Source organism: Culicoides brevitarsis, chromosome 3 (genome assembly GCF_036172545.1).
Source record: "Culicoides brevitarsis isolate CSIRO-B50_1 chromosome 3, AGI_CSIRO_Cbre_v1, whole genome shotgun sequence".
NCBI lineage: Eukaryota > Metazoa > Arthropoda > Insecta > Diptera > Ceratopogonidae > Culicoides > Culicoides brevitarsis.
The window spans coordinates 20,724,968-20,747,657 of NC_087087.1; the positions used below are offsets into that span (position 1 = coordinate 20,724,968).

Genomic DNA, 22,690 nt, shown 5'->3' on the forward strand with positions numbered 1-22,690 from the left:
AAAATAATAAATTTTGTATGTTTATTTGCCAAAAATTTTAGAGTCCATTTATTTTTGTTTATTCTATTGATGCAAATGTGTTATTTGGTCATAGGCACTTTGTAACGTAACTTTGAATGTAATTTGGAAGTTTATGAATGCTTACAATGCAATTGAAGGATTATTTAGATAAGTAATATTTTGTGATTTGAATTTATTTTGACTGTTTTGGAATTACAGCCAAAACAGTAATTGAAATTATTTTAAAATATAGATGTAACATAATATTAGTTTTTCAAATTTTATGTTGTCCACATTGAACACGAAAAGCTCTTTTATCGTTTTGAAGGTGGAATCAAATGATCAGGTAATATATTTGGCAGCTCATTACCCTCAACTTTTACTTTTATCAAGTGCATTGCTAGTGCAAACTCTTCTTGATCCAAAAAACCATCTTGATCAACGTCAGCTAATTTCCAAATCTTACTCAAAACGTTATTCGGCAATTTGGATTTGATAAGCTCGGATTTAGCAGCTAAAATGATTTTTTTATTTGATTATCATCAAAATATATACTTATATTTATGGTAAAACTTACCAGCTCCACTAATTTTACCATCTACTGGATTAAGAGTATCAAATATTTTGTCAGTGCGCTCTCGATCGCGGTTGCAAATCCAGTCTACTTCACCGGATCCTGCGTCAATGCCTTCACCTTTTTTATATCCAAAGGGCGATTCAGTGTCATCTATAACTCCATCAAAAGCTCCACCTGAAAAATAATAAATAAACAAAGAAGTATTTGTGATATAAGAACAGTGAAATTTTATAAGCCAATACATTTGAGCTTTAGAATGGAAATATGTAATAGAATAATCGGTAAAAATATTCTTGCTTCTTCATAATTAATTGACTTGATTTCATATTTTCTATTTCCTAATGTTTGTTGTTTTCAAAATAAAAACTATCACATTGCTGAAATAAAAAAAGTTATTTGAAATGCCCGTATTTTCTGATCTATTTTTCGCACATTTCAAATCGTTTCAGTACCATTGTGTTAATTAAAAAATAAATCAAATATTTAGGTATTCACTTCACATGAATAGTTAAAACAAAATGAATTTGTTATGAGCTTCAATTCACGGATATGATAATTTTGGTTTAAAGTTTTTTTTTGCCATAAAGAAAAAATAAGGAACGAATTACTGAATCAACTGATTAACTTAATGCACTATCACATTTCCGATCTTTTTTTTAAATCTATATTTTTTCAGAAAGATATGTCATAGTATTTAATATCATGTTACTGAATCCACATATCTATCTTTTTGTTTATATTAATGATCAACATACATATATTTTTATCTTAATACATATTTCGAAATGATAACGATTATATATGATTAGAAACTTAATGGTTATGATCATTAACGAAAATAATATTTGATTTAAAATGTTTCTGATGAAATCTATTTCAATAAAGTCAATAGAGTCTTTATTTCATTTTTTGAACGATTATTTTTCCGTCTTTAAAAAATGAAAAATATAAAAACCCTTACCTTTAATTAGTGACTCCGAAACAAGTTGTTGTTCTTCTTGAGGTATCATTTGCATTAATTTAGCAATATCATTTTCAAGCATTTTGTCTACTACTTCCAGTAATGGCAGCTTCAAGCTGTGGAACTTAGTAAAATCAAAATTTTGTAATGATTCTTGCATTTTTTTTATGTCTGGAAAGTCACCAGGACTTATCTGATGTTCTTTTTGAATACGGTCGTAAACTTGCCCTAAGTTTTTAATGAGCTCCTTTTTTTTACCGTCTTTACCAAACATTGAAGGCATATCTTTCTTCAGCTCAGATATGATATATGCATGTACTTTTGCTAAACGAGCACGTTTTATCAAATCATTTAGTTTTCGTAATGCCGCGTTTCTCGGTAATGATTGCAAATCACGAAACAAGTCTTGTTCTTCATCTTCAAACAATCGTCTATTTACATCATAACGTAATGGTTGATCCCAGAATGATCCAATGTAAACTCGTGCTACTTCAGGCGTTTGTAAAACCTTTCCAAGAGACCACATGAGTGCGCCATAAACTCTCATAAGCTGTTGATGATCCACCATATCTGCTTTGTTTAAAACAATACGGATTTTATCGTCGTGTCCTCGTAATGCTTCAATTGAACGTCTAAATTCATCAGAAATATCCAACTTATGGGCGTCAAACAATAATATAATTCTATCAACACGTTCTGCAAACCATTCTAATACACCGGTGAAATCATATCCACGATCAACACGTTGTTTTTCTCCAGACAAAATTCCCGGTGTGTCGACAATCGAAATTGCTTGCAACACGGGAGAATTGACCTACAAAGATAAAGGTGAAGTTATATACAAAAAAGAAACATCATATTAATATCTTACAGTTGAACATTGTAATCTATTTAAAAAAGCATTGCCATATTTTCCTAGAGGTCGAAATTGTTTTTTTGGATCTACAACAAGAGCATTTCCAGGAATGACACCTTCTTTCTCGTCGTGCATTACTGCTATAAAGCGGTCCGTTGTGGGTTCCGGGCCTATCAATATAATCCTATCAAGTTACAACTTCTCTTTCAACAGAACATTGTATTACCTATTCGAATACCGGGAAAATCCCGTTCCAACAAATAGCGGATAAAGGTAGTCTTTCCAGTAGAATACTGTCCAACTAGCAGAATCATAGGTTTTGCATCAAAGTCTGGGTCTTCCAGTTTTGGTGAATGAAAGTTATGAAACTGATAAAAATCCTCTAATGGCAAAAGTTTTTGCCGATATATTTTTTTCAATTCTCCGATTACATTTTCAACCACGTCTACTTCCTGCTCTTTTCGGCTAAGCCAACTAAACATTTTTAGTTAGTTTTCAATCAAAATGCACCTTAAAAGCTTAACGGAAATTTAAAAGTATTCCAATTTTTTTAAAATTATTTTTTTTTATAATCTTTTCCACAATCTCCTTGAAGGGCGATTTCGGATGATTCACAAAAGTTTTCTTCGAATAAAAACCTCTGTTCGAAAAAACCCCAGTTGCAAAGTATAATGCGATGATGTTCCCTTAGAGTGAGTTTTATTTTAAATAAATAAATAAATATTTACTTATTTAAATAAAACTCTTTAATTTTTACCAATTATGTGGAGCGGCCTTATTTATATAAATAAACAACTATATGAATAAATTTTGCTATATGTTTTATCAAATTTTTTCGTTAACAAGTCAATTTTTAATGCTATCTTGTTTGACAGATAGACAAGTTTCTTTTATACTTATCAGGTTTTTGACGTTCATACAATAGGTTTATATGCACCTATGTTTTTAAATGTGCTAAGATTTTTTTTTGTTTAGATATTTCTTAAAGCAACTAAAAATTTGATTCAAGCAATGTTCAAAAGCAAAATAAAGCCGTCGTCGCAACAGCAGCTTGACAAGAAAAACGAGGTAAATTAATCATAATCAAAATTAGTTTTTTTTTATAATGACTCATTTCTTAATAGTTAGGAATGTTTGGGTTGACTTCGGCTGATATAAACATCGATGAAAATGAATATGTCTCTGATGGGTCAAACAGTGATCTTGAAGCAGAACTAGCAGAAATCATTTCATCAGGTCCATCTCGTCCAAAAAGAAAGCAAAAACCCAAAATGGTTTGTGCTTCCCAATTAGATGCTTTAGTAGCTGAGAGTTTGCGAGACATTCCTTCAGATGACGAAGAAGATGATGGAGAAGTCGATGATCCTGACTTGCTGGAGGAATTGTCAGAAATTGCTGGACAAACTCCAGAAGAGGTTGATCAATCAGACAAAGAAAAAAAAGAAAAAGTGGCAATATCAGTACCTTCGACATCAACTAGTACTCTAGATATACTCAAAGCAAGAATGGATATGTATGCTATGGCCGAAAAAACTGCAAAAGAAAACGCGGATGCTGCCAGAGCTAGAAGGATGAGTAGAGGATTAAAAACTTTAAAAGACCTCGTAAAACAAGCTGAAAATGGGAGATCAATAGATCCTTCTAATATTCCGCCAGAAGTTTCAGTTAAACCCATAAGTTCTGAATTAGTAGTTGATGAAAATCCGAGGGACAACACACCAAATTTGCCTTCTACTAAAACTGTTGGTAATGTGGATGATCCTCGTTTATTGACATTAAAAGCACGTAAAAGTCAGTTTCAAACGGCTGCTCTTTTAAAGAAAAAAGCTGGTGATAATGAAACTGCTCTTAAATATATTAAAATAGTAAAACAATTTGAAAAGGTTATGGAAGCAATAAAAAACGGTCTAGAAGTTGATTTGAGTAATATGCCTGAAATAGAAAAAGTTGAAACAAGTGTTGAAATACCTCCAAAAGAAATTCATGAACGTGAGAAAGATTGTAACGTACACAAAGAAAAAGGGTCAGAATTTAAACCTACTAGCATTTTAGAAGCGTTATATCAGCGTTTAAAAAAATATGAAGAGCAAGAAGACGCAGCGAAAAAGGAAGAAAATTCAAGTAAAGCTCGGAGAATGAATCGCATTTGTAAACAGTATCAAGATGCAATAAAACTTCATAAACTTGGCAAACCATTTTCAGTAGAGGATTTACCTACTCCGCCAGGGTTTGCTCCAATCTTGATAACGAACACAACGAGTACACCACAAAATCCTGTTGTCATCAATAGTAACAATGAAAATGTTGATAAATCAGAATCAGTCTCTTTGGCGAAAAACCAATTTGATGAAAATAAAAGTAGTAAGAATACTTCTTTGATGAATAAGCATATTGAATTAATACTAGAGCGTCAAAGAGAATTTAAAGCAGCGGCTATTGAGGCTAAAAACACTAATGAAATGGAGCAAGCTAAGGAATATCTCAGGGTATATAAAGGATTAGCTAAATTGTTAGAAACAGCAAGAGGAGGTATTCCAATTGATATAGCAACGATTCCAATACCTCCTAAAAAGAGAATTCCTCTGGAACATGGATTTGCAATAGTCAATGTAGAAGATAATAACGAAAGTGACTTAGGGGATATAAGACTTCGATTGGAGGAACAACTATGTAGACAATTGATGATGTGCAAAAACACACGTGATCATCATAAGGCAATGGGAGACGTATCAGGAACAAATCGTTTTGAAAATCTTGCATTAGCAATTCAAAAGGATCTTGATTTTATACGGTTAGCACATAAAAATAATTTTACTTTGCCTAAATTTCATTATGAGAAGAAAAGTTTTAATATTGTCAAATGCAATACAGATGTAAGTGATAATCAAATGGAAATTCATGTACTTCGAGGGATAAACTACAGTGTGTCTAATCCAAAAGATATTGATACTTATGTTAAAATCGAATTCCCATGGCCCCAAGTAAGTTCAATTTGAATCTTGATAAAAATGTTCTTTTTACATGGTCGAATTAATTATTTTAAGGACGACCCTTTTAAGTCAAAGACTGCTGTTATCCGAGATACAGACAATCCAGAATATAATCAGAAATTTTATATTGAATTACAAAGAAATTCCAAGTCTTGTACACGTATTTTCAAGCGTCACAGTATAAAATTCGAAATTTATTCTAAAGGGTAAGAACTTAAATGAAGTAGAAAAGTGCTGTAAATTAAAGACCTTTTTTTATTAGAGGGTTTCTCCGTTCTGATACACTTATTGGTACGGTAAATTTAAAAGTACAGCCTTTGGAGACAACATGCGAAATTCACGACTCATTTTCGGTACAAAAAAAAAATTATTTTGTATTTGAAAAAAAAAACCTAAATATTCACTTCACATATCTTTTTTAAACTTTAGATTATGGATGGCCGTCGGCAAACTGGTGGAAAATTAGAAGTGAAGGTTCGTATAAGAAATCCCATACTCACAAAACAAGTTGAGCAGATAAACGAAAAGTGGGTAGTGATTGATTACTGAATTATTGAAATATTTACCTATTAAGAGTGTAATATGTAGTTAACATGTCTCAATAAATAAAACTTCACGATAAAAATTAAAAATTTCTATTTTGGATAGTTAAAATTTAAATAAATCATCATTCATTGTTCAAAACGTGGAAAAATTGCATAATAAAATTATTTTAATAACATATTTACATATTAATCATAAAAAAGTAAAATAATTAAATTAAAGACCTAAAAATTTATTCAAATAAATATTTATTTTAAAAATAAATATCAAAACTGACAAATAAATACTTAAATATTTTATCATTTTTTTCGTCTCATTTCTTGGTATACTTAGTCTGTATATGGATGTTGTCGGATTATTTACTTATTTATTTACCTAAATATATTTATAATCAGCTGTTTGTGTCAAAGCCACAAATTATTGATTTCTCTACTGTGAATCATATTATTTTTTGGCTGGAGTGTTTTTTTGTTTAAATAATGGAATACATATGTTAAACTGATAAATATGAAGTGGATTCCTTGTTCAAATAATTTATTTGCAGTTGGTAAGTTGATTCTATTTAGTAATTAATATAAAACTTAAAGAAATATTATATTTAATTAATTTTTTCAATTGTCAATTGTATATACATTTGATTTAACGAGCAAGATTTAAATTTGAATTTTGCAATCTGATAAAAACAAATCATTGGAAAAAATGTTTTAGTTGCTACCTTTAAAAACGTTTTTCCTAGAAAAATTACCGAAATAATTTTACGTTTCTGTAGTGTTATAGGTATATTTATTATTCTAATGTCATTTTGTTAAACTTCCGGTCATTTGTTTAAAACTTTCATGCAAATTTCATTCAACGTTTCATAAATATGATCATTTCAACTTCAACAATAAAATGTGTATATTCAATTAATAGCAATACACAATTGGCTTGGTGATGACATAAAATTTGGATTGTCACTGGATGTAGGCGATTGCGTTGAACTTATTGAAGAATATGGACAGTGGTATCGCGGGAAAAAGTCAAAGCAAAATGGAATTTTTCCGAAAACATATGTTCATATTAGAGATGCTTCGAAGTCTGATCCAGTTGTAAGCGAATGTACCCAAGTTTTACGAGAATGGGCTGATATTTGGAAAAAACTTTATGTGGTAATCAAATTAAAAATTGAGAATTTTTGTATTACATTTACTAAAGGTCTTAAATTTTAAAGGAACATGAAACCTATAAATTTACTACGCTACGAAAAGTTATGTTGTCCTTGTTAGAGAGTCGTAGAGAATTATTGAGTGCAATGTTGACACAAGATCAAACTCTAGAATTGCAACACAATGTTATTTCCAAAATAGATTGGGGAAATCGGTAAGTACAAGTTTTTTTTATTTTCAACCAATTCTAAATATTTTGAATGTCAAAACCTTTTCAATATACAAATTTGATCTATATGACGCAAACTTAAATTATATTTTCGTCATTTTTTACTTATTATCTATCCCTCTCCAAAAGAAACTGAAAAATAAAATCCGATGTCCCATTTCGCTTCCCTAATTTGTTAAAAAAAAACTTATTTTTTTAAAGTTTTATTTGGAACCTTATATGTATGAGAAAACATTAATCTGTTTTCTATAAGTTTATTATTAAGTTAGCCTTTGACTTAATTTTTCTTTTCAAAAATATTTTTATTTAATTAACACTGCTTCACAAACTCGGAAATTGCGTATTAAATCAACCAGATCAATTTTATTTGAATGTAAGCTAAAACTGATGAATTTCCTCATTTTTAGATTTTCTGTATCGGTCAGGGAGCTTTTTTTTTATAGCTATCGTCGCTTTCGACTCAAAGCAATCATTGAGCAAAAAAATTCGCGTGATTTTTATCAAAAATGACGATGGGTATTATAGAAAATTTATATATGTAGGTTTTGAAATACTTTTTCATATTAAATGACTTATTTTTTCAGTGTTGTTAGCCTTTTTAGCGATATTTTTGAACAACTTTGACATTTGAAACTATTTTAAAGTTTATTCTTGAACATTTTGAATTAAAACCATTAAGAAGAAATTCCAATCAAGAAACGACCAAAATATGCAACTTGTTTTTTAAAAATATTTTTCAAAATAATTTTTGTAATTGAAAAATAAGTTATTCATTTGATTTAATTTCGTGTTTTAATTGTTTTTAAGAAAACATTACTTTAATATATTTTTTTTAAATTTTAACTTTTATTCTTAGAAAAAAAAATTGAGACAAAAATATTAAAATAGATTTAGAGCGACTTTACCAAAATGTTGTTACCACATATTCTGTACAAATGGAGTAGTTTTTAATACAAATGGAGTAGTAATTTCAAATGCCTTACTCACAAATAAAAATTAAATTAATAAAAGTACTCAGTGTGTAAATACTAAGAGAAATTATAAGTTTATTCATTTTCTTAATGTTAATCACAATATTTTTAGCCAAAAAATATTTGAAATGTTGTTATGAGTTTCTTACTCCTTAACATTTGTATAATAAAATTTTTCGGAAATCAGATAAGCGAAAAATGCTACTTACAAATATGTAGGTATATATGTATTTTACATATATGTATATATTTACTAACAATAAGAAAGATTCGTGAATAAAATATTGTTCGAACTTGAGTCTAAATGATTTAAAAATTAAATTTATGATAATGAATACAAATTAATAATAGGTAATAAGATATTATGGCAATATTCTTATAAAAAACATTTTATAAAATTGATTAAAATTAAACCTAATTTTAAAATATAGAGTTTGATTTTCAAAATATTGAATATGTTTTCTTTTTTGAATTTGTTCGATTTTTTTTTCAAAATATGTATGAAAAAAATCTACATAAGAAAAAAATCTGATAGAATGCACTACAGTCTTGAAGTTTAAATTGATCATTTAATTTAAAGAAAATAATAATTTAAAGTATTATTATTTTACGTCTCAGTTTCTTTGTACTCTTTACCAAATTTCATATCTGGATACATTGGAGCCATTTCAAGGGTTGATGGTGCTGAAGGAGTATCACCACCAGTGCTTCCCCCAATATCATTTATTACGGAATGCAAAATTTCACTATACTGCGTTACATTAATATTTTGTCCTAGCAAGTGTAAGAGCAAAAAGTCACCAATCTGAAAAATAAATTTACTTGTTTTCTGATACGTGTGCTTAATAATGAAAAATAATAATAACTACCTGAATACGTCTAATCAAACTTTCAACCTCCTTCTTGGTTCCATGACGGAAACGCCTTTTGATTACAGCTTCTCGAGAAGTTGGCATCATTAAGATGACCGCTGAGTAAATGATGGCTAAAGCACTTAATGTAGCCAAAATGATGAACCAAAACCTTCATTAAAGAAAATGCTAATTTTCATAATTAATTCAATTATAAGAAGTACGTACCATAAGAAAATATATATTTTTTCATTTAAAATGTTAAGAGCTAAAACACACATTGCGTCATGTTTTTGAATGCTTCCTGAAGCTCCATACTTGTGAAATGTACATTTTGTTATGCGAGGAAAAACCTTAAAAGAGAGAACTTAAACTTTTTTTTTTATAAAATAAAAAAAAACTTACGGCAATCATTGGATCATAACGCGTTTCTTGATTCATGTTTGAAAATTTAATAACTTCAGGACCATACGTTAAGAAAGCATTGCCCAAAAATTTGTCAGTGAATATGATGTTTATTATCTTAATGAAAAAATAATGACAATAAAAAAATAAAAAGTATATTAGGTAGGTACTTACCACGTTTATAAAATTAAGAAATTCACAAAAAAAGTATCCAAATGAATATGAGTTATGAGTCGATAAGCTATCTACAATATATCTAACTAAACGTGACTGTCTGCTGATACGTTCATCCATCGGAGCTGTATAAACGCCACGAATACCATCTGAGATCATTCTAATTTTTCCAGACTCCCAATTTTTCCAAATCCAATGAGGCACATAGAATAAAATACCCTTAAAATAGATTTTAAAAAAATTTGAATTAAATGATATTGATCAAACAATTATATGTTTTACATACTTGCATAAATAGGGTAAATGGTACCCACTGATAATAACTATGATAGGTTTTATCTCCCTGATCAGATCCCACCCCTGATTGTGCAACATGAGTTCCTATAGACTTTCCGTGCAAACCAGGCAAAGTAAATGTGTATGTGATCCAACAATATGTATTTATAACATGAGTAGGTACAGCTCCGTCATTTATACAGGAAATTGGATCGCCTTTAAATGGTACGAATTTCCTTTGATCTTACCAAAATCAATTAACTCAAATTAAATAATACACATACCAATCAAATTATTAGCTGTAACAATAATACAACAGACAAACAATATCGCGCTAGTGATTCTATAGTGACATCTGAAAACCATGTTGTCAATTATAGCTTTATCAATTAAATACCGAACTTTAACAAAGCCGGCTAGTGATGATACCATGCCAAATACAGCCATTTTTAGTAGTTTTTTCTATCGTTTTTCTTCCTATTTTTTCTCTGAAAGAAATTCATCAAAATTTGTAAAACAGAATGTTATATTAAAAATATATGTAGGTAGAAATAAAAAAACATTCTTTTATAGGAACTTTGATCAATCTATTTATTACCTATACTGTTTAGTTCTATTTGTCCAATTTCAAAGGTCGAAAATTCAGTGATACAGTGAAATTTTTTGAAATTTTGAAAACAGTTTTAAATGAAAATTATAGACGTAGTATTAGCACAAGAATTTTCAGCTTGTGACTAAAATTCTATTTTATATGAAAAATTAATTGAAAACTTTTCTAGAGTTTCTAGGGATAGAGTTTCGAGCAAACTCAGAGCGACTTAAAAGTATTTCACAGATTGTCTGCAAATAATACGTGTACTAATATGTATACAAATGAGTCCATATGTGATTATTTACTAAAGCATGTATTTACTATATTGTCATTTAAAATAAGATTAGGTAACGATTGAATAATAAAATGAGAACAGTAGCTTGATTGTTGCTATTAAAAAATAGTTTTTATTAGATAAGTAAATAAACAATTTTGTTAAGATCTCTATTTTCACTTCAAAATATAATATAATTGTTAATATTATTATAATATAAAAGTCACATGATTAGAAATATTGAAAAAAAAAAATAGTCACATTATAAAATTTTATTCAATTAATTTAAATCAAAATATGAAATTGACCTTCAGATGTATGCTTTGGCATGTATTAGGCACTTATATGTAATTTAAAATATTATTTACCTACTGATACCTATGAATAAATGCAATTCAAAATGGAGTTTATCTCGTGCAATAGTAGGCAATATATGTAATACACCGTATAAAAAACCATTAAATTGTTTCACTTTAACTTAAACATTAAAAGAAATAAAATTATTAGTGATATATTTTAGTTGCGTTCATTCTTAGAAAATATTTTAAAAACGAACTATGTTTCTCTCTTCCATTTTGATTTTAAGTTTATACTTTAAGTTTGAATTACAAAGTTCACCATATTTAAAGCAATATGTTTAATTTTGCTTCATTTCCACTTGATTCTCGTTGTTCTGTTATCTATAGATAGACATATGCTCAAAGCACATTCGTATGAGTAATAATGAATATTATCCAACATGAACGAAAACCAAAAAATGTTGACATATTTTATCGGTCATAATTGCTTTTTTTACTTTTGGTTTTATGTTTTAAAATATTGCTAAGATGTACAATTAATAGATAACAATAACGTATCGTAACTTTTTTAAATTTAAAACCATATTGTTTTTTTTAATTACCTTATTAGTTCATTTACTCTTATTTATAATGCTACTTTTAACACAATTCGTACTAAACTTGTTTTAACACGTAGTTATTTTTTTGTTTATTGTTCACCACATTTATTATTTTATTTGTTCCTTTCAGATTTCGTAAAAATATTATGAATAAAATGATACAAGTGCATTAAAAACATAAAAGTTATATATAAATATATATTTAATTATTTTAATGCTTTTCATTTAACAAACAAATGTGTAAAGTTCAAACTACTACTAAGGTCTGGACTGAACTAAATTGAATGAACATAGTCGAAAGTTTCACAACTTAAAATGATCAACACATACCTACTTAAATAAATGAATGAACATACATATTACCGCTTTTGTATTTGCTTTTGTGACTCTCAAAATATTTCGAATGGATGATTTCTTTAAAAAAAGTTTAAATGAACGTGTATATTTCAAGAAACTATATTGAAAATTTAACTACTTAAGTTTAAATGCATATATTTAAACTTGTAGTCAAAATTACTTAAGTTTATATCAAATTGATCAAAAATTTTGTTGGACGATCGTTCATTTTTTCTGATTCATGTACTAATTTTTTTTTTAAATCAATGAACTACGAGTATATAAAAACTTTAAAACGCATATAGATATGCAAGAAAGAATATCGTTTAATGTATTTGTGTTAATGTTTCTAAAGTGTATATGTGTGAGAACTTGAAAATCAACTTTTAAATCAAGATGCGCCGAATTCCAAAAAGTGTTTTAAAATATTTATTTTTGAACTTTTTTTTTTAAATGTTCTTAAACGTGAACATTACATACTTTTATATCAATAAATTTGCATTTTTTTGTACTCATACATATATAAATAAATATTATTTATATTGTAAATAAATAAATAAAAATAATTTTTGAATATAAAGTTTGAATATTATATAAGGTGTCACAACTGCTAATTCAGAAATATATTAAATTCTTCAGAAAACGTGAAAAAACAGAGTCGTTTCAACTTTAAGATGAAAGAATAAAAAATCATTCACAGGACAGTAGTCAATACTTAAATGACTCATACGTTTATGGAATGAATTATTGCTAGAGCTACTTCTATTACGCATATGTTATATTTATTGTGTATATATAAAACTTAAGATACGAATGGTCTGAAAAATGATATAATTAGTAATCGGTTTGCACATTTCAAGTATTAATTTTTGAAACATTTTTTTTCAAACTGCGTTGTTTACAATGTATTTTTATTCAATCTTTTATTATAATTTTATTTTTACCAAGTTTATCTAGTATATTTTTTTTAGTTGTTCTAATTCATGATCAAGAGGAACACCTAAATTTATGCAATCAATATATGAAATTTCCAAAGAAAACCCAGGAAGACAAGATCTCTATTCTTGCACATTACAAAAACTGCAAATTTTATATATATTTTGTGTTTTCCACTTTTTTAAATATTTATGTGAATATTGTTGCCTTACTGTTCTCTCGAGACTATGTTTTTACAAAACATAGTTTTTATCAAAATATAGTTCTGCATATTTAATTCAATATTCTATCATTTTAGGAAATTAGGATTAGATCTAGTGCCAAGAAAGGGAACTCAAGCAGTAGATTCCAAAGTTGAGTCCATTGTCGCTCTTCATTATATACACGAGAAAAGTGCTGAGAATGCTAAAGCATCTAATGTAAGATAATTTATTGATAACTGTTTTATCAATTTTTATTATCCATATGATTTTTAGAGCCGAGGTACATTAAGAAAAAAGTCGTTAAAAAAAGCTTTAACACATCACCTTTATTTTTGCATGCGCGACTTTGGGCATCGTATTGGAGATGACGTTGAGATATACTTTTACCTCTATAATGGAAACACTTTACGTGCTGTTTCTGAACGATTTTTAGTTAAAATATCAAATTCTTTATCAAACTATATTGAAAATCTACATAGCAACTGTACAGTGTTTACTGATTTAGGGAATTTAGAGTTGAACAGCGACTTACATTTGGTAGCAAATGTTTTGAGGATAGGAAAAATATTGCACTCTGATTCAATAAAAAAGTATGAAAAAACAGATAAGGTTTATTATCGAAGACCTATTGGAGTTGGAATCCTGTCTATCAGTGAAGTAATGCAATTCGAAGACAATATTGAACAAGATGAAAAAGAGTTTAGCTTTAAATTGTTCACATGTGAAGAAAAGGATTTTCATCAATTACATGAATTACTAATAAAAAAGGCGAGTGGAAAGTTTTCACTTCTAAATGTCGGAGGCCCGAATACGTACAGTTTATCAGTTTCTTTAAAATTGTTGCACGGTGGCCTAAATCAAGCTAAAAAAGATCAACCATTACTTTTTCAAGGTACATCAATAACTCGAAAAATTGGATTCGCAGATGTAATAATGCCAGGCGATGTACGTAATGACCTCTTTATAACATTAAAAGGAGGCGATTTTGAACGAGGAGGTAAAAGCACAGCAAAAAACATCGAAGTGACTGCTATTGTTTTGGATTCAACAGGTTCCAAACTAAATGACTGTTTGTTTGGTGCGTCTGGAATGGATAGCAACTCACAATATCATTCCATGATTATTTATCACAATAATTCTCCGTGTTGGAATGAAACGTTGAGATTGTGTGTTCCAATAGAAAAATTTTCAACAGCTCATGTACGTTTCGAGTTTCGTCACTGTTCGACTAGAGATAAATCCGAACCAAAAATATTTGCATTCAGCTTTGTAAGATTAATGGAAGCTGATGGAGCCACATTATCAGACAAAATTCATGAATTATATGTGTATAAATGTGAAGACTCAAACAAATTAAATTCCGCCTGTTATCTGAAACTACAGTCATCTCCCTTTGATGAACAAGCTTCACTAGATCAAAGCCCTATGTTTAATCGAAGTGGTAAGGAAGTTTTTTCCATTAAGTCGGTCTTGTGCTCTACAAAATTGACTCAAAATAGAGATTTGTTGGCTCTTTTACAATGGAAACAACACCCAGAAAAAATATCAGGTGAGTACATTATATTATTTAAATTTACAACATATTTTGATTATTTATTACATTCGAATTTTTAATTCAAAATTATCTAGTAAATTTTCATACTTATCAACATATACCTACCGCAAGAAATTATCAATTTTGATGATTTTTTTGTGTTTAAAACGCGCACAATTTTGTGATTTTTCCAAATTTTTTTTGTGAGAGTTCCAAAACGAACTTCTGAATGGAAAATAGTTATATTCCTGTCAATGCCGTTCGAAAATTCCCAAAAAACTTGTAAAAAATACTCGATTTTTGTTAAAATAAGTTTTATGAATTTTATTTCAGATGCCCTGACTCGGGTACTAAAGCTTGGTGATGAGGAGCTAATCAAATTTTTACAAGATGTATTAGATGCACTTTTTTCAATGTTTTCTACAGAGGATGGAAATAGCACACAATATTCTGGCTTAGTTTTTCATGTACTAGTGAGCATTTTCAGTCTTTTGAAGTCCAACAAGTACCAGCACTTTGCCCCAGTTATGGATGAATATATGAATCACTTTTCTGCGGCTCTCGTGTACAAAGGTCTTTTATCTTCTGTACAACATTGTTCAGAATGGCTGACGAACTGTGAGAGACCTGATCCAATTCAAAAGTGTTTTCAATCACTCGAATACATTTTTAAACTTATTATAAAATCTAGACAACTATTCGCTGAAGCGTCTGGTGGTCAGTTTGAAGATTCATTTAAAAGAGATCTTTTTGCCGTATTTATATCACTTAATAATATGTTAACAATATCTTCACACGATGATAAAATTCTTCCTACACAAGAAGCTTTGATGCATTCCTTAGGAATTGTCTTTGAACAGCTCTACTTGGTTTTTTCAAAACAAGAAATCGGAAACCTGATAAAAAATATGTTGGATGCAGTTCCTACAAATGCTTCTCCACGCCTTATACAAGCGAAATTGCATACAATCAAAGATTTAGTATCAGGAAAACTCTTTCATTTTGATAGTAAGTATTTTCCAAATTGCATACATAAATTTACCATTTATGAAATATTATACGAAAAGTATACAAATATATTTTCTACCTTCAGAAACTCGTATAATCATCTTGAGAATTGCTTGTAAACATTTGCGCATTCATCTCGTTCGAAGAGATGAACTTAAACTATGTTCGGAGATACTTGGTGAAATATTGATACACATTTATAACGCTAAAGAATCTGATATAGATCAGGAGTTAGATGAACTTTGTTTGAATATTCTCGAAAATTTAAATCAAACTATTTGCATTATCATGGAAGGTAATTCATCAGTCTTATGCTCCTTGATAGCCGTGTTGTTAGGACTACTTCAACAATTTGATGAACAACATTATATAAAGTTGTGGGAGGAAAAAAGCAAAAATGGCAACAATCAAGATATAAAAGAATTAATTCACCGAAATCTCTTGGTCTTTAAAGAATTGCTATCGCAAGATTGGCAAGTTTATCCAAATGACTGGTTGTTAATGAAAATGTCATCGAATAATATTATTCGAAAATCATTAGAAGAATTCGCGAAACCTTTGGTCTTTCGTTTTTTAAATAACCATACGTTCGATTCTCAATTGTGGTGTTCATATTTTAGTGTAGCTATTACTTTTTTGACTCAACCATGCTTACAGCTAGAACAATATCACGAAACAAAAAAACGCAAAATCTTACTGTGTTACGGCGATATGAGAGTTATGATGGGATTTCAAATTTTAAGCATGTGGTCCCAACTAGGAGAACATAAATTACATTTTATACCAACATTAGTTGGACCTTTTTTAGAAGTAAGTTTGGTGCCAGATCTCGCTTTGCGCAAAGCCACGCTTGGAGTATTTTATGACATGATTAATTGTGAGCATTTAGCCCGTGGAAATTTTCGCTTGGTTGAAAGTGAATTAATAGACAAATTAGATTTGCTCATAAGTGAAAACAAAGGAGACGAGGAATATCAACAACTATTTAATACCATGTAAGTGTTAATTAAAGCATAGATATTTATAAATTCTTAAATATCATTTATAATATTGGAAAAAATACTATTTTTATGTTATTTTTTTTTATCTTAAAAATCATTAGGGAGGATTTATGTGCAGCGTAAGTAAAATTTGGGCCGCTCCATTTATTTTAAACTTTTTGTCCATAAATTGTGAGTTGGGTCTTGTCTTATTACAATAAAACATTATTGGACACCTTTTAGAGCCCCTTGACATGAAACTTCAAGGAAAAAATGTTTTGGAACATAAAAACTAAAATCCGAATCAATTTCGCATTTTTTTTTCTTCGAAACGTGGTAAAAAAAAACAATTAAAAACCATTGAACTAAACTGTTTTTTTTTTTCAAATGATCCAAGGGACAGAAAGTTAGAAAAAAAGCTGGAGCGGCATTAAGTGAAGAAAAATTATATACAAAAAAATGAAAAATTCTTCAAAAACTTACAGATTACTAGAAAGTATTCATCATGAACATCCTCATTGGGCTGACGAAGGAATCACTTTTATAACGTCTTTAAGAAAACTCCTAGAGCGATTGCTAGACTATCGATGTGTAATGCAAGGAGAAGAAAATCGTGACAAACGTATGACTTGTACAGTAAATTTACTCAAATTTTATAAAAACGAGATAAATCGAAAAGAAATGTATTTGAGGTAAATGATCTCTTATTTATCTTGTAAGTCACTAATCTTTTAATTTTAAAGTCTTGTTTTTCTTTTTTGAAATACATTGCTGAAATTCCTTCAAACTTTTTTTTAAACTCAACTTTTAAAATAATTTGAATTCTTTTTATTCAGATATATCTATAAGTTACATGACTTGCACGTTAGTGCTGAAAATTTCATAGAGGCCGGATATACATTAAAACTTTACGCAGACATGTTAAATTGGGATAAAGAAATGTTAGCATTTGCTCCAAATGGTAAGGAGACTGAACAATCAGAATGTAAGGAAAAACTATATCATCAGGTAATGTAAAATTGGGGTTCATTTTTTATATTATGTCATTTGAAAGAAATGCTGATTTCGCGCATTAATGAACAGAAAAGAATAATAAAGGTAAATCCTTATTATGAGATTAAATTCAATCACTTTAATTTTGTCACAGCACGTCTGATTTTGTCGAAAAAAATTAGGAGATATAATGAAAATACTAAAAACACTATTAGGTATTAAAAAAAATATCATGCAAAATCTTGAGTTCACATTTGAAAATAGCGAGAAAAAAAATTAGTTCAAAAACGTAAAAAAAAACATTAAAAAATTTATTTTTTTTATACAAGTTGAAATTTTTTGGGGGGCAAAAAGAAAAAATATAGCTTTTGATCCCCAAATTTTGAATTTTTTTTTTAATATTGCCCTTTTGACGCTACGCGCCTGTTTATGCATAAATATGACACTTGATGAAAAATCAAATCAGCATAACGATACATTTATAAATTACTTTTTGTTTTACGAATATATTGATATTTATTGTTATTTTATTTTTAGATTATTGACTATTTTGACAAGGGAAAATGTTGGGAAAAAGGAGTTCCTTTGTTGAAAGAATTATCATTTTTCTATGAAACACGTCGTTTTGATTATGTTGAATTAAGCAAAACCTTAAACAAAGAAGCTTTATTCTTTCAAAATATTCTACATCAAGTAAGATCAGCATCTGAGTATTTTCGTGTCGGTTTCTATGGTCAAGGATTTCCATCTTTTGTACGTAACAAAGAATTTGTATACAGAGGTTTGGAATACGAACGTATAGGAACGTTTACACAAAAGTTGCAAACAGAATTTCCACAAGCACAAATTTTAACTAAAAACACTCCGCCAGAACAGTCTATCATCTTGTCACCAGGACAATATTTACAAATCAACAATGTTCGCCCAATTTCCAATCCCGTTCATTTACGAACAGCGACTGTCCCAGTTCCAGAACATATTGCAAGTTTTTATGAAGTTAATGACGTATCGAAGTTTCAATATGATCGACCAATACATAAAGGAGTAATCGATAAGGATAACGAATTCAAAACACTATGGATTGAGCGTACATTATTGGAAATAGAGACCCCATTACCAGGCATTTTACGTTCTTTTGAAATCACTAAAAAATCTATAAAAGAACTGACCCCAATTGAATTTGCGGTTGAAATTATGGAGAATGTTCAAAAAGAATTAACTGATCTGATAAATCAATACAAGGCAAACAACAGATTAAATATAAATCCATTTTCCATGAGGTTACAAGGTATAATTGACGCTAACGTTATGGGAGGTATTTCTAAATATCAAGAAGCTTTTTTTTCTGAAGCATTTGCTCAATCGGATCTGGGACAAAGTCAGTCTATGTGGGTACAAAGATTAAAAACACTGATTCTTGAACAAATGCAAATTTTAGATACTGCGTTAGAACTACATGGACTGTTAGCACCAGATGGTGTCCAACCTTTACATAAACGATTATTAGAACGTTTTCAACAACTGAGACAAAGTTTATCGGGTCTTGGAAAAATAAAAAAACAATATTCTATTGTAAATACTCCACTTCCACCTATACCATTTGAGCGTGCAAAATCTTTCAATACGGATTTACGAGAAGAAGATTTGTACATCAAACCAAATGAGGCAATCACTTTCAATTATGCTGCTTTAGGTATTGAAAATAAAAATCGTGAATCTCTTGCACTCCCAGAATTAGTTAACAGTGTTCCTGAAAAGATTACTCGTCCAAAATCAACTGGTTACAATAGCTGTCTAAATGATGAGCCAAAATCACTCAATGCTCCTCCACTGCCACCACGTGGCTGTAAGTCTAACCCAATTGCATTATTATGTGAAGATGGATCATTACCTATTATGTCGAGGCATTCACAGAAGTATTCAGTTTTTGACATTGCTTTAGAAGATGACTCGTCTTTCTCATTTTCTCGAGATTCTGGTATTTCAGGTAGTATACACGAGTTAAATGTGAACAGACAAAGTTGTCAAAATCAAGTGATAAAAGAGGATCATTCCAACGCATGTGCAAATCTTGATAAGCTAAACGAAGTTTATCACTTTGAAGAATCAGTCACTCCACCACCAATCCCAATAAAATCTGGATATTCTGTATCTGAAACAACACATCAAAAAGACAATGTTATGTCAGAACCTACCAACAAAGATGGCTCTGAAATAGATTTAATAAAATAATTTCTTATGCAGAAAAAAATAAAAAAAAAAGTGTAGGCATGAAACAAGTAATTGCTAACAATAATTAATCGTTTTATAAATAAAAATTTATTATATGCATCAACATAAGAAGAAACCTTATTTCATCTCGAAATCCTCATTAAAGTCATAACTGTCCAAATCAGTTTTTCTTTTCTTTGAACCAGTGTCTCCTAATGAAAAATTTTCCAAAACATTTGCAACATTCTCAACTTTTCTTGTATTCCTAGATTGTTGTTTTTTGATTTTCTTCATTTCTTTTTTGTTATTTTTGTTTACAGTCATATTACCTATGGAACAGAAAAAAAAATTAACACAATTAACATTGGTATTGTATTGAGCAAATATTCACCGTCTATTTGAAAAACAAAGCTGTTTTTGAAATTTTTTTCATCGTTATCGACTGTTATTGCCTTTCTTTTCTTTTTTTTCGATGAGGACTCTTCCATCACATCGTTAATAGATTCAACAATGTGCATAGACTTTGAATTGTTAGTCATTTTGCGTTTCGAAGTTTCCACTTTAAGATGCACAGGACCTTTAGTTTCGACCTCCATGTAAATATCTTGTACATCAGGATCTTTTTCAAGCTTAACACGGGCTTCAATACGATCCATTATTTTTGAAGCAGTTGCTTCAAAGTCATCCAAACCGAATTCTTTTACTTGTTCCGTTACAATCGTGGAACCTAAGTGCACATTCTCGTTATTTACATCAGGTGGGTGCGTAAAGTATTTTATTTTTCCCGTATTCCAGTCATGAATTAGACTTCTTGCGGCCGCTTTTACATCTGGGATTCCTCCAGGTCCAAATCTTCCAATTTTTTGTGCCTTCTTTGCAAGAAATTCATCCACTGAGTGATACTCAGTTATATTATATAACCGACAAAAATAGTGCATACTTGCACGATGAAGAATATCTTCAGCTAATGGATATGGATTTTGTACCGTATTTACATGTTGTGCATTTTTTAAGGCAAAAAATTCATCAGGATTTTCTTCCTTTGGTCGTTGAAAAATTATGCCTGGACTATCAATCAATTTGATATTTTTGTCGATTTCAACTTCTTGTAATTGTCGTGTAACACCAGGAACACCTCCAACATTACAAGCACGTTTTCTCTTTAACGAATTAATGATTGAACTTTTTCCTACATTGGGAATTCCAACAATCCCGACACGAATAGAGGTTTTGATGTCGTTATTCCGACAGTAGTTAGCCAAAAGAGATGTTAGAATATCAGCACCAATGCATGGGCTACGTTGAAATTCGGGTTTTGATTTGAATTTAATTCGTCCCAATTTCATTTTTTGAGTTTGTGTCGTTGCTTTAAATGGAATAACCGGTCCTTGTTTCCGAAGGTAATTAAGCCATGCCTCTAGGTTTTCTCTCGGTACTAAGTCTGCTTTGTTGAGAACGAGAACTAATCTTTTTTGTCCAGGACTGTTTCGTACAATTTCTGCAACTTCTTCACATCTGGTACCTAATGGGTCACGTGCATCTACAACTTCTAAAATAACATCAGCAATATCAACGACTTTCTTAAACTCTTTAAAAAAAGCTTTTAACGAATTGTCTTTGCTTTTTCCAGTAGCATAGTCGTCGTTATCAATGTTTTCATTGTCATTAGTTTCATGTTGCTCAGCGCGCGTCTCAGCATCAAGTACCATGGATTGTAGTGTTAGTTTTGGTTCCAGTTTTTGCTGTTTTAACAGCTCCTTTCGCTGAAGGCGCTCTAACTCTACACGCTCTTTCTCTATTTTCACTTCATTTAAAATATCCTCTTTGAAAGGGCATATATTAGGCACCTGAATCAGCTTTGTTTTAGATCCCTTTTTTTTCGGTAGTTTATTTGCCTCTTTCTTTTGTTTTCTTTTGTGTTCGGCTATACGTTTTATTATTTTATACCTTCTGCTTGCTTTTTGTCGTTTTGATTGTCGACCTGAGAAATAATATAAAATTAGTTTTCTTTTCTAATTGCTAATATTGTTTTAATCTTACATTTTAATGTTTTCAAAGCCATTATGATTCAATTTACAAACCACAATGACTATCGAAATGCACGTGGATTAATTGACAGTTTTTATGACAGCGTCAAAATGACAAATAACATAGGCGTCATCCATACAAATGGCGTTAGAAGCTGGGGAGAGGTGAGATGGTCCTCTTAAGAAAAATAATATATATTTAATAATATAAATATTTAATAAAAAATATAATATGTGTCACAGGGAGGTACGGGAAAAGCAAAAAATGACAAAATTTCAATACTTTCCAATTTTTTTAAAATTCTATGATGCTTTATAAAATTTAACAAATTTTGATAAAAATTTTAAGAGTTGTTTAAACATTAAATGTCTTTAATTGAATTGATCTAGGAACGCCACGGAAGATTAAATGAGCTAAAATTAGCAAAATTCAAGAGAGCTTGTAACACACTTATTCTATCATGTTTTTAAAATATGAAAAATTGAAGTCCAAAGTTGGAAAAAATTTGCCAAATTTGCGAACTTTGACCCCGTAAATCTCAACTTTTGTACATGTTATGTAATACAATGTAATGCAATATAATACTGTTTCCGTTATGAAAGCCATTCAAAAATCGAGATTTGCAAATAAATCTTTGCAATGATATTTTCTACCTATTAAATAAATACAGAATGAATATTTATTTAAAAATTTTCAAAAATTTGTAGCAATAGGTATAT

The 22,690-nt window shown here is 29.6% G+C and overlaps 5 protein-coding genes across 9 annotated transcripts; 2 read left to right on the forward strand and 3 right to left on the reverse strand.

Annotated features, from left to right (window-relative positions):
* Positions 1 to 6: 6 nt before the first annotated feature.
* Positions 7 to 3,069, reverse strand: LOC134836136 (EH domain-containing protein 3). The gene is made up of 5 exons (XM_063851365.1): positions 2,621 to 3,069; positions 2,410 to 2,564; positions 1,539 to 2,352; positions 578 to 751; positions 7 to 514 (listed from the first exon to the last, which is right to left on the reverse strand). The coding sequence occupies exons 1-5, from the start codon at positions 2,874 to 2,876 to the stop codon at positions 315 to 317; spliced, it is 1,599 nt and encodes a 532-aa protein (XP_063707435.1). The 5' UTR covers positions 2,877 to 3,069; the 3' UTR covers positions 7 to 314.
* Positions 3,070 to 3,311: 242 nt separating this feature from the next.
* On the forward strand, positions 3,312 to 6,124 carry LOC134835001 (coiled-coil and C2 domain-containing protein 1-like). 2 transcript variants are annotated; one of them, XM_063849845.1, is made up of 5 exons: positions 3,312 to 3,462; positions 3,519 to 5,375; positions 5,439 to 5,590; positions 5,647 to 5,737; positions 5,814 to 6,124. In XM_063849845.1, exons 1-5 carry the CDS (start codon positions 3,406 to 3,408, stop codon positions 5,931 to 5,933), a joined length of 2,277 nt encoding a protein of 758 aa, XP_063705915.1. In that variant the 5' UTR covers positions 3,312 to 3,405; the 3' UTR covers positions 5,934 to 6,124. The 2 variants fall into 2 exon arrangements, with proteins under 2 accessions (XP_063705915.1, XP_063705916.1); XM_063849846.1 differs by having other exon boundaries at positions 3,370 to 3,462; positions 3,523 to 5,375; positions 5,814 to 6,123.
* Positions 6,125 to 6,373: 249 nt separating this feature from the next.
* Positions 6,374 to 20,083, forward strand: LOC134835000 (dedicator of cytokinesis protein 3). Of its 2 annotated transcripts, XM_063849843.1 has the most exons (11): positions 6,374 to 6,474; positions 6,840 to 7,075; positions 7,138 to 7,286; positions 13,313 to 13,433; positions 13,491 to 14,766; positions 15,085 to 15,759; positions 15,845 to 16,754; positions 16,862 to 16,879; positions 17,225 to 17,431; positions 17,576 to 17,747; positions 18,270 to 20,083. In XM_063849843.1, the coding sequence occupies exons 1-11, from the start codon at positions 6,435 to 6,437 to the stop codon at positions 19,962 to 19,964; spliced, it is 5,499 nt and encodes a 1,832-aa protein (XP_063705913.1). In that variant the 5' UTR covers positions 6,374 to 6,434; the 3' UTR covers positions 19,965 to 20,083. The 2 variants fall into 2 exon arrangements, with proteins under 2 accessions (XP_063705913.1, XP_063705914.1); XM_063849844.1 differs by lacking the exon at positions 16,862 to 16,879.
* LOC134833280 (innexin inx3) lies at positions 8,460 to 12,053 on the reverse strand. 3 transcript variants are annotated; one of them, XM_063847549.1, is made up of 8 exons: positions 11,213 to 11,228; positions 10,263 to 10,466; positions 9,989 to 10,194; positions 9,703 to 9,921; positions 9,529 to 9,645; positions 9,352 to 9,476; positions 9,142 to 9,295; positions 8,460 to 9,077 (listed from the first exon to the last, which is right to left on the reverse strand). In XM_063847549.1, exons 2-8 carry the CDS (start codon positions 10,423 to 10,425, stop codon positions 8,880 to 8,882), a joined length of 1,182 nt encoding a protein of 393 aa, XP_063703619.1. In that variant the 5' UTR covers positions 10,426 to 10,466; positions 11,213 to 11,228; the 3' UTR covers positions 8,460 to 8,879. The 3 variants fall into 3 exon arrangements, with proteins under 3 accessions (XP_063703619.1, XP_063703617.1, XP_063703618.1); XM_063847547.1 differs by lacking the exon at positions 11,213 to 11,228 and adding an exon at positions 11,746 to 12,053 and having other exon boundaries at positions 8,461 to 9,077; XM_063847548.1 differs by lacking the exon at positions 11,213 to 11,228 and adding an exon at positions 10,577 to 10,698 and having other exon boundaries at positions 8,461 to 9,077.
* On the reverse strand, positions 20,029 to 22,072 carry LOC134835002 (guanine nucleotide-binding protein-like 3 homolog). Its single transcript, XM_063849848.1, has 3 exons — positions 21,984 to 22,072; positions 20,335 to 21,924; positions 20,029 to 20,272 (listed from the first exon to the last, which is right to left on the reverse strand). Exons 1-3 carry the CDS (start codon positions 22,003 to 22,005, stop codon positions 20,082 to 20,084), a joined length of 1,803 nt encoding a protein of 600 aa, XP_063705918.1. The 5' UTR covers positions 22,006 to 22,072; the 3' UTR covers positions 20,029 to 20,081.
* Between the last annotated feature and the right edge of the window lie 618 nt (positions 22,073 to 22,690).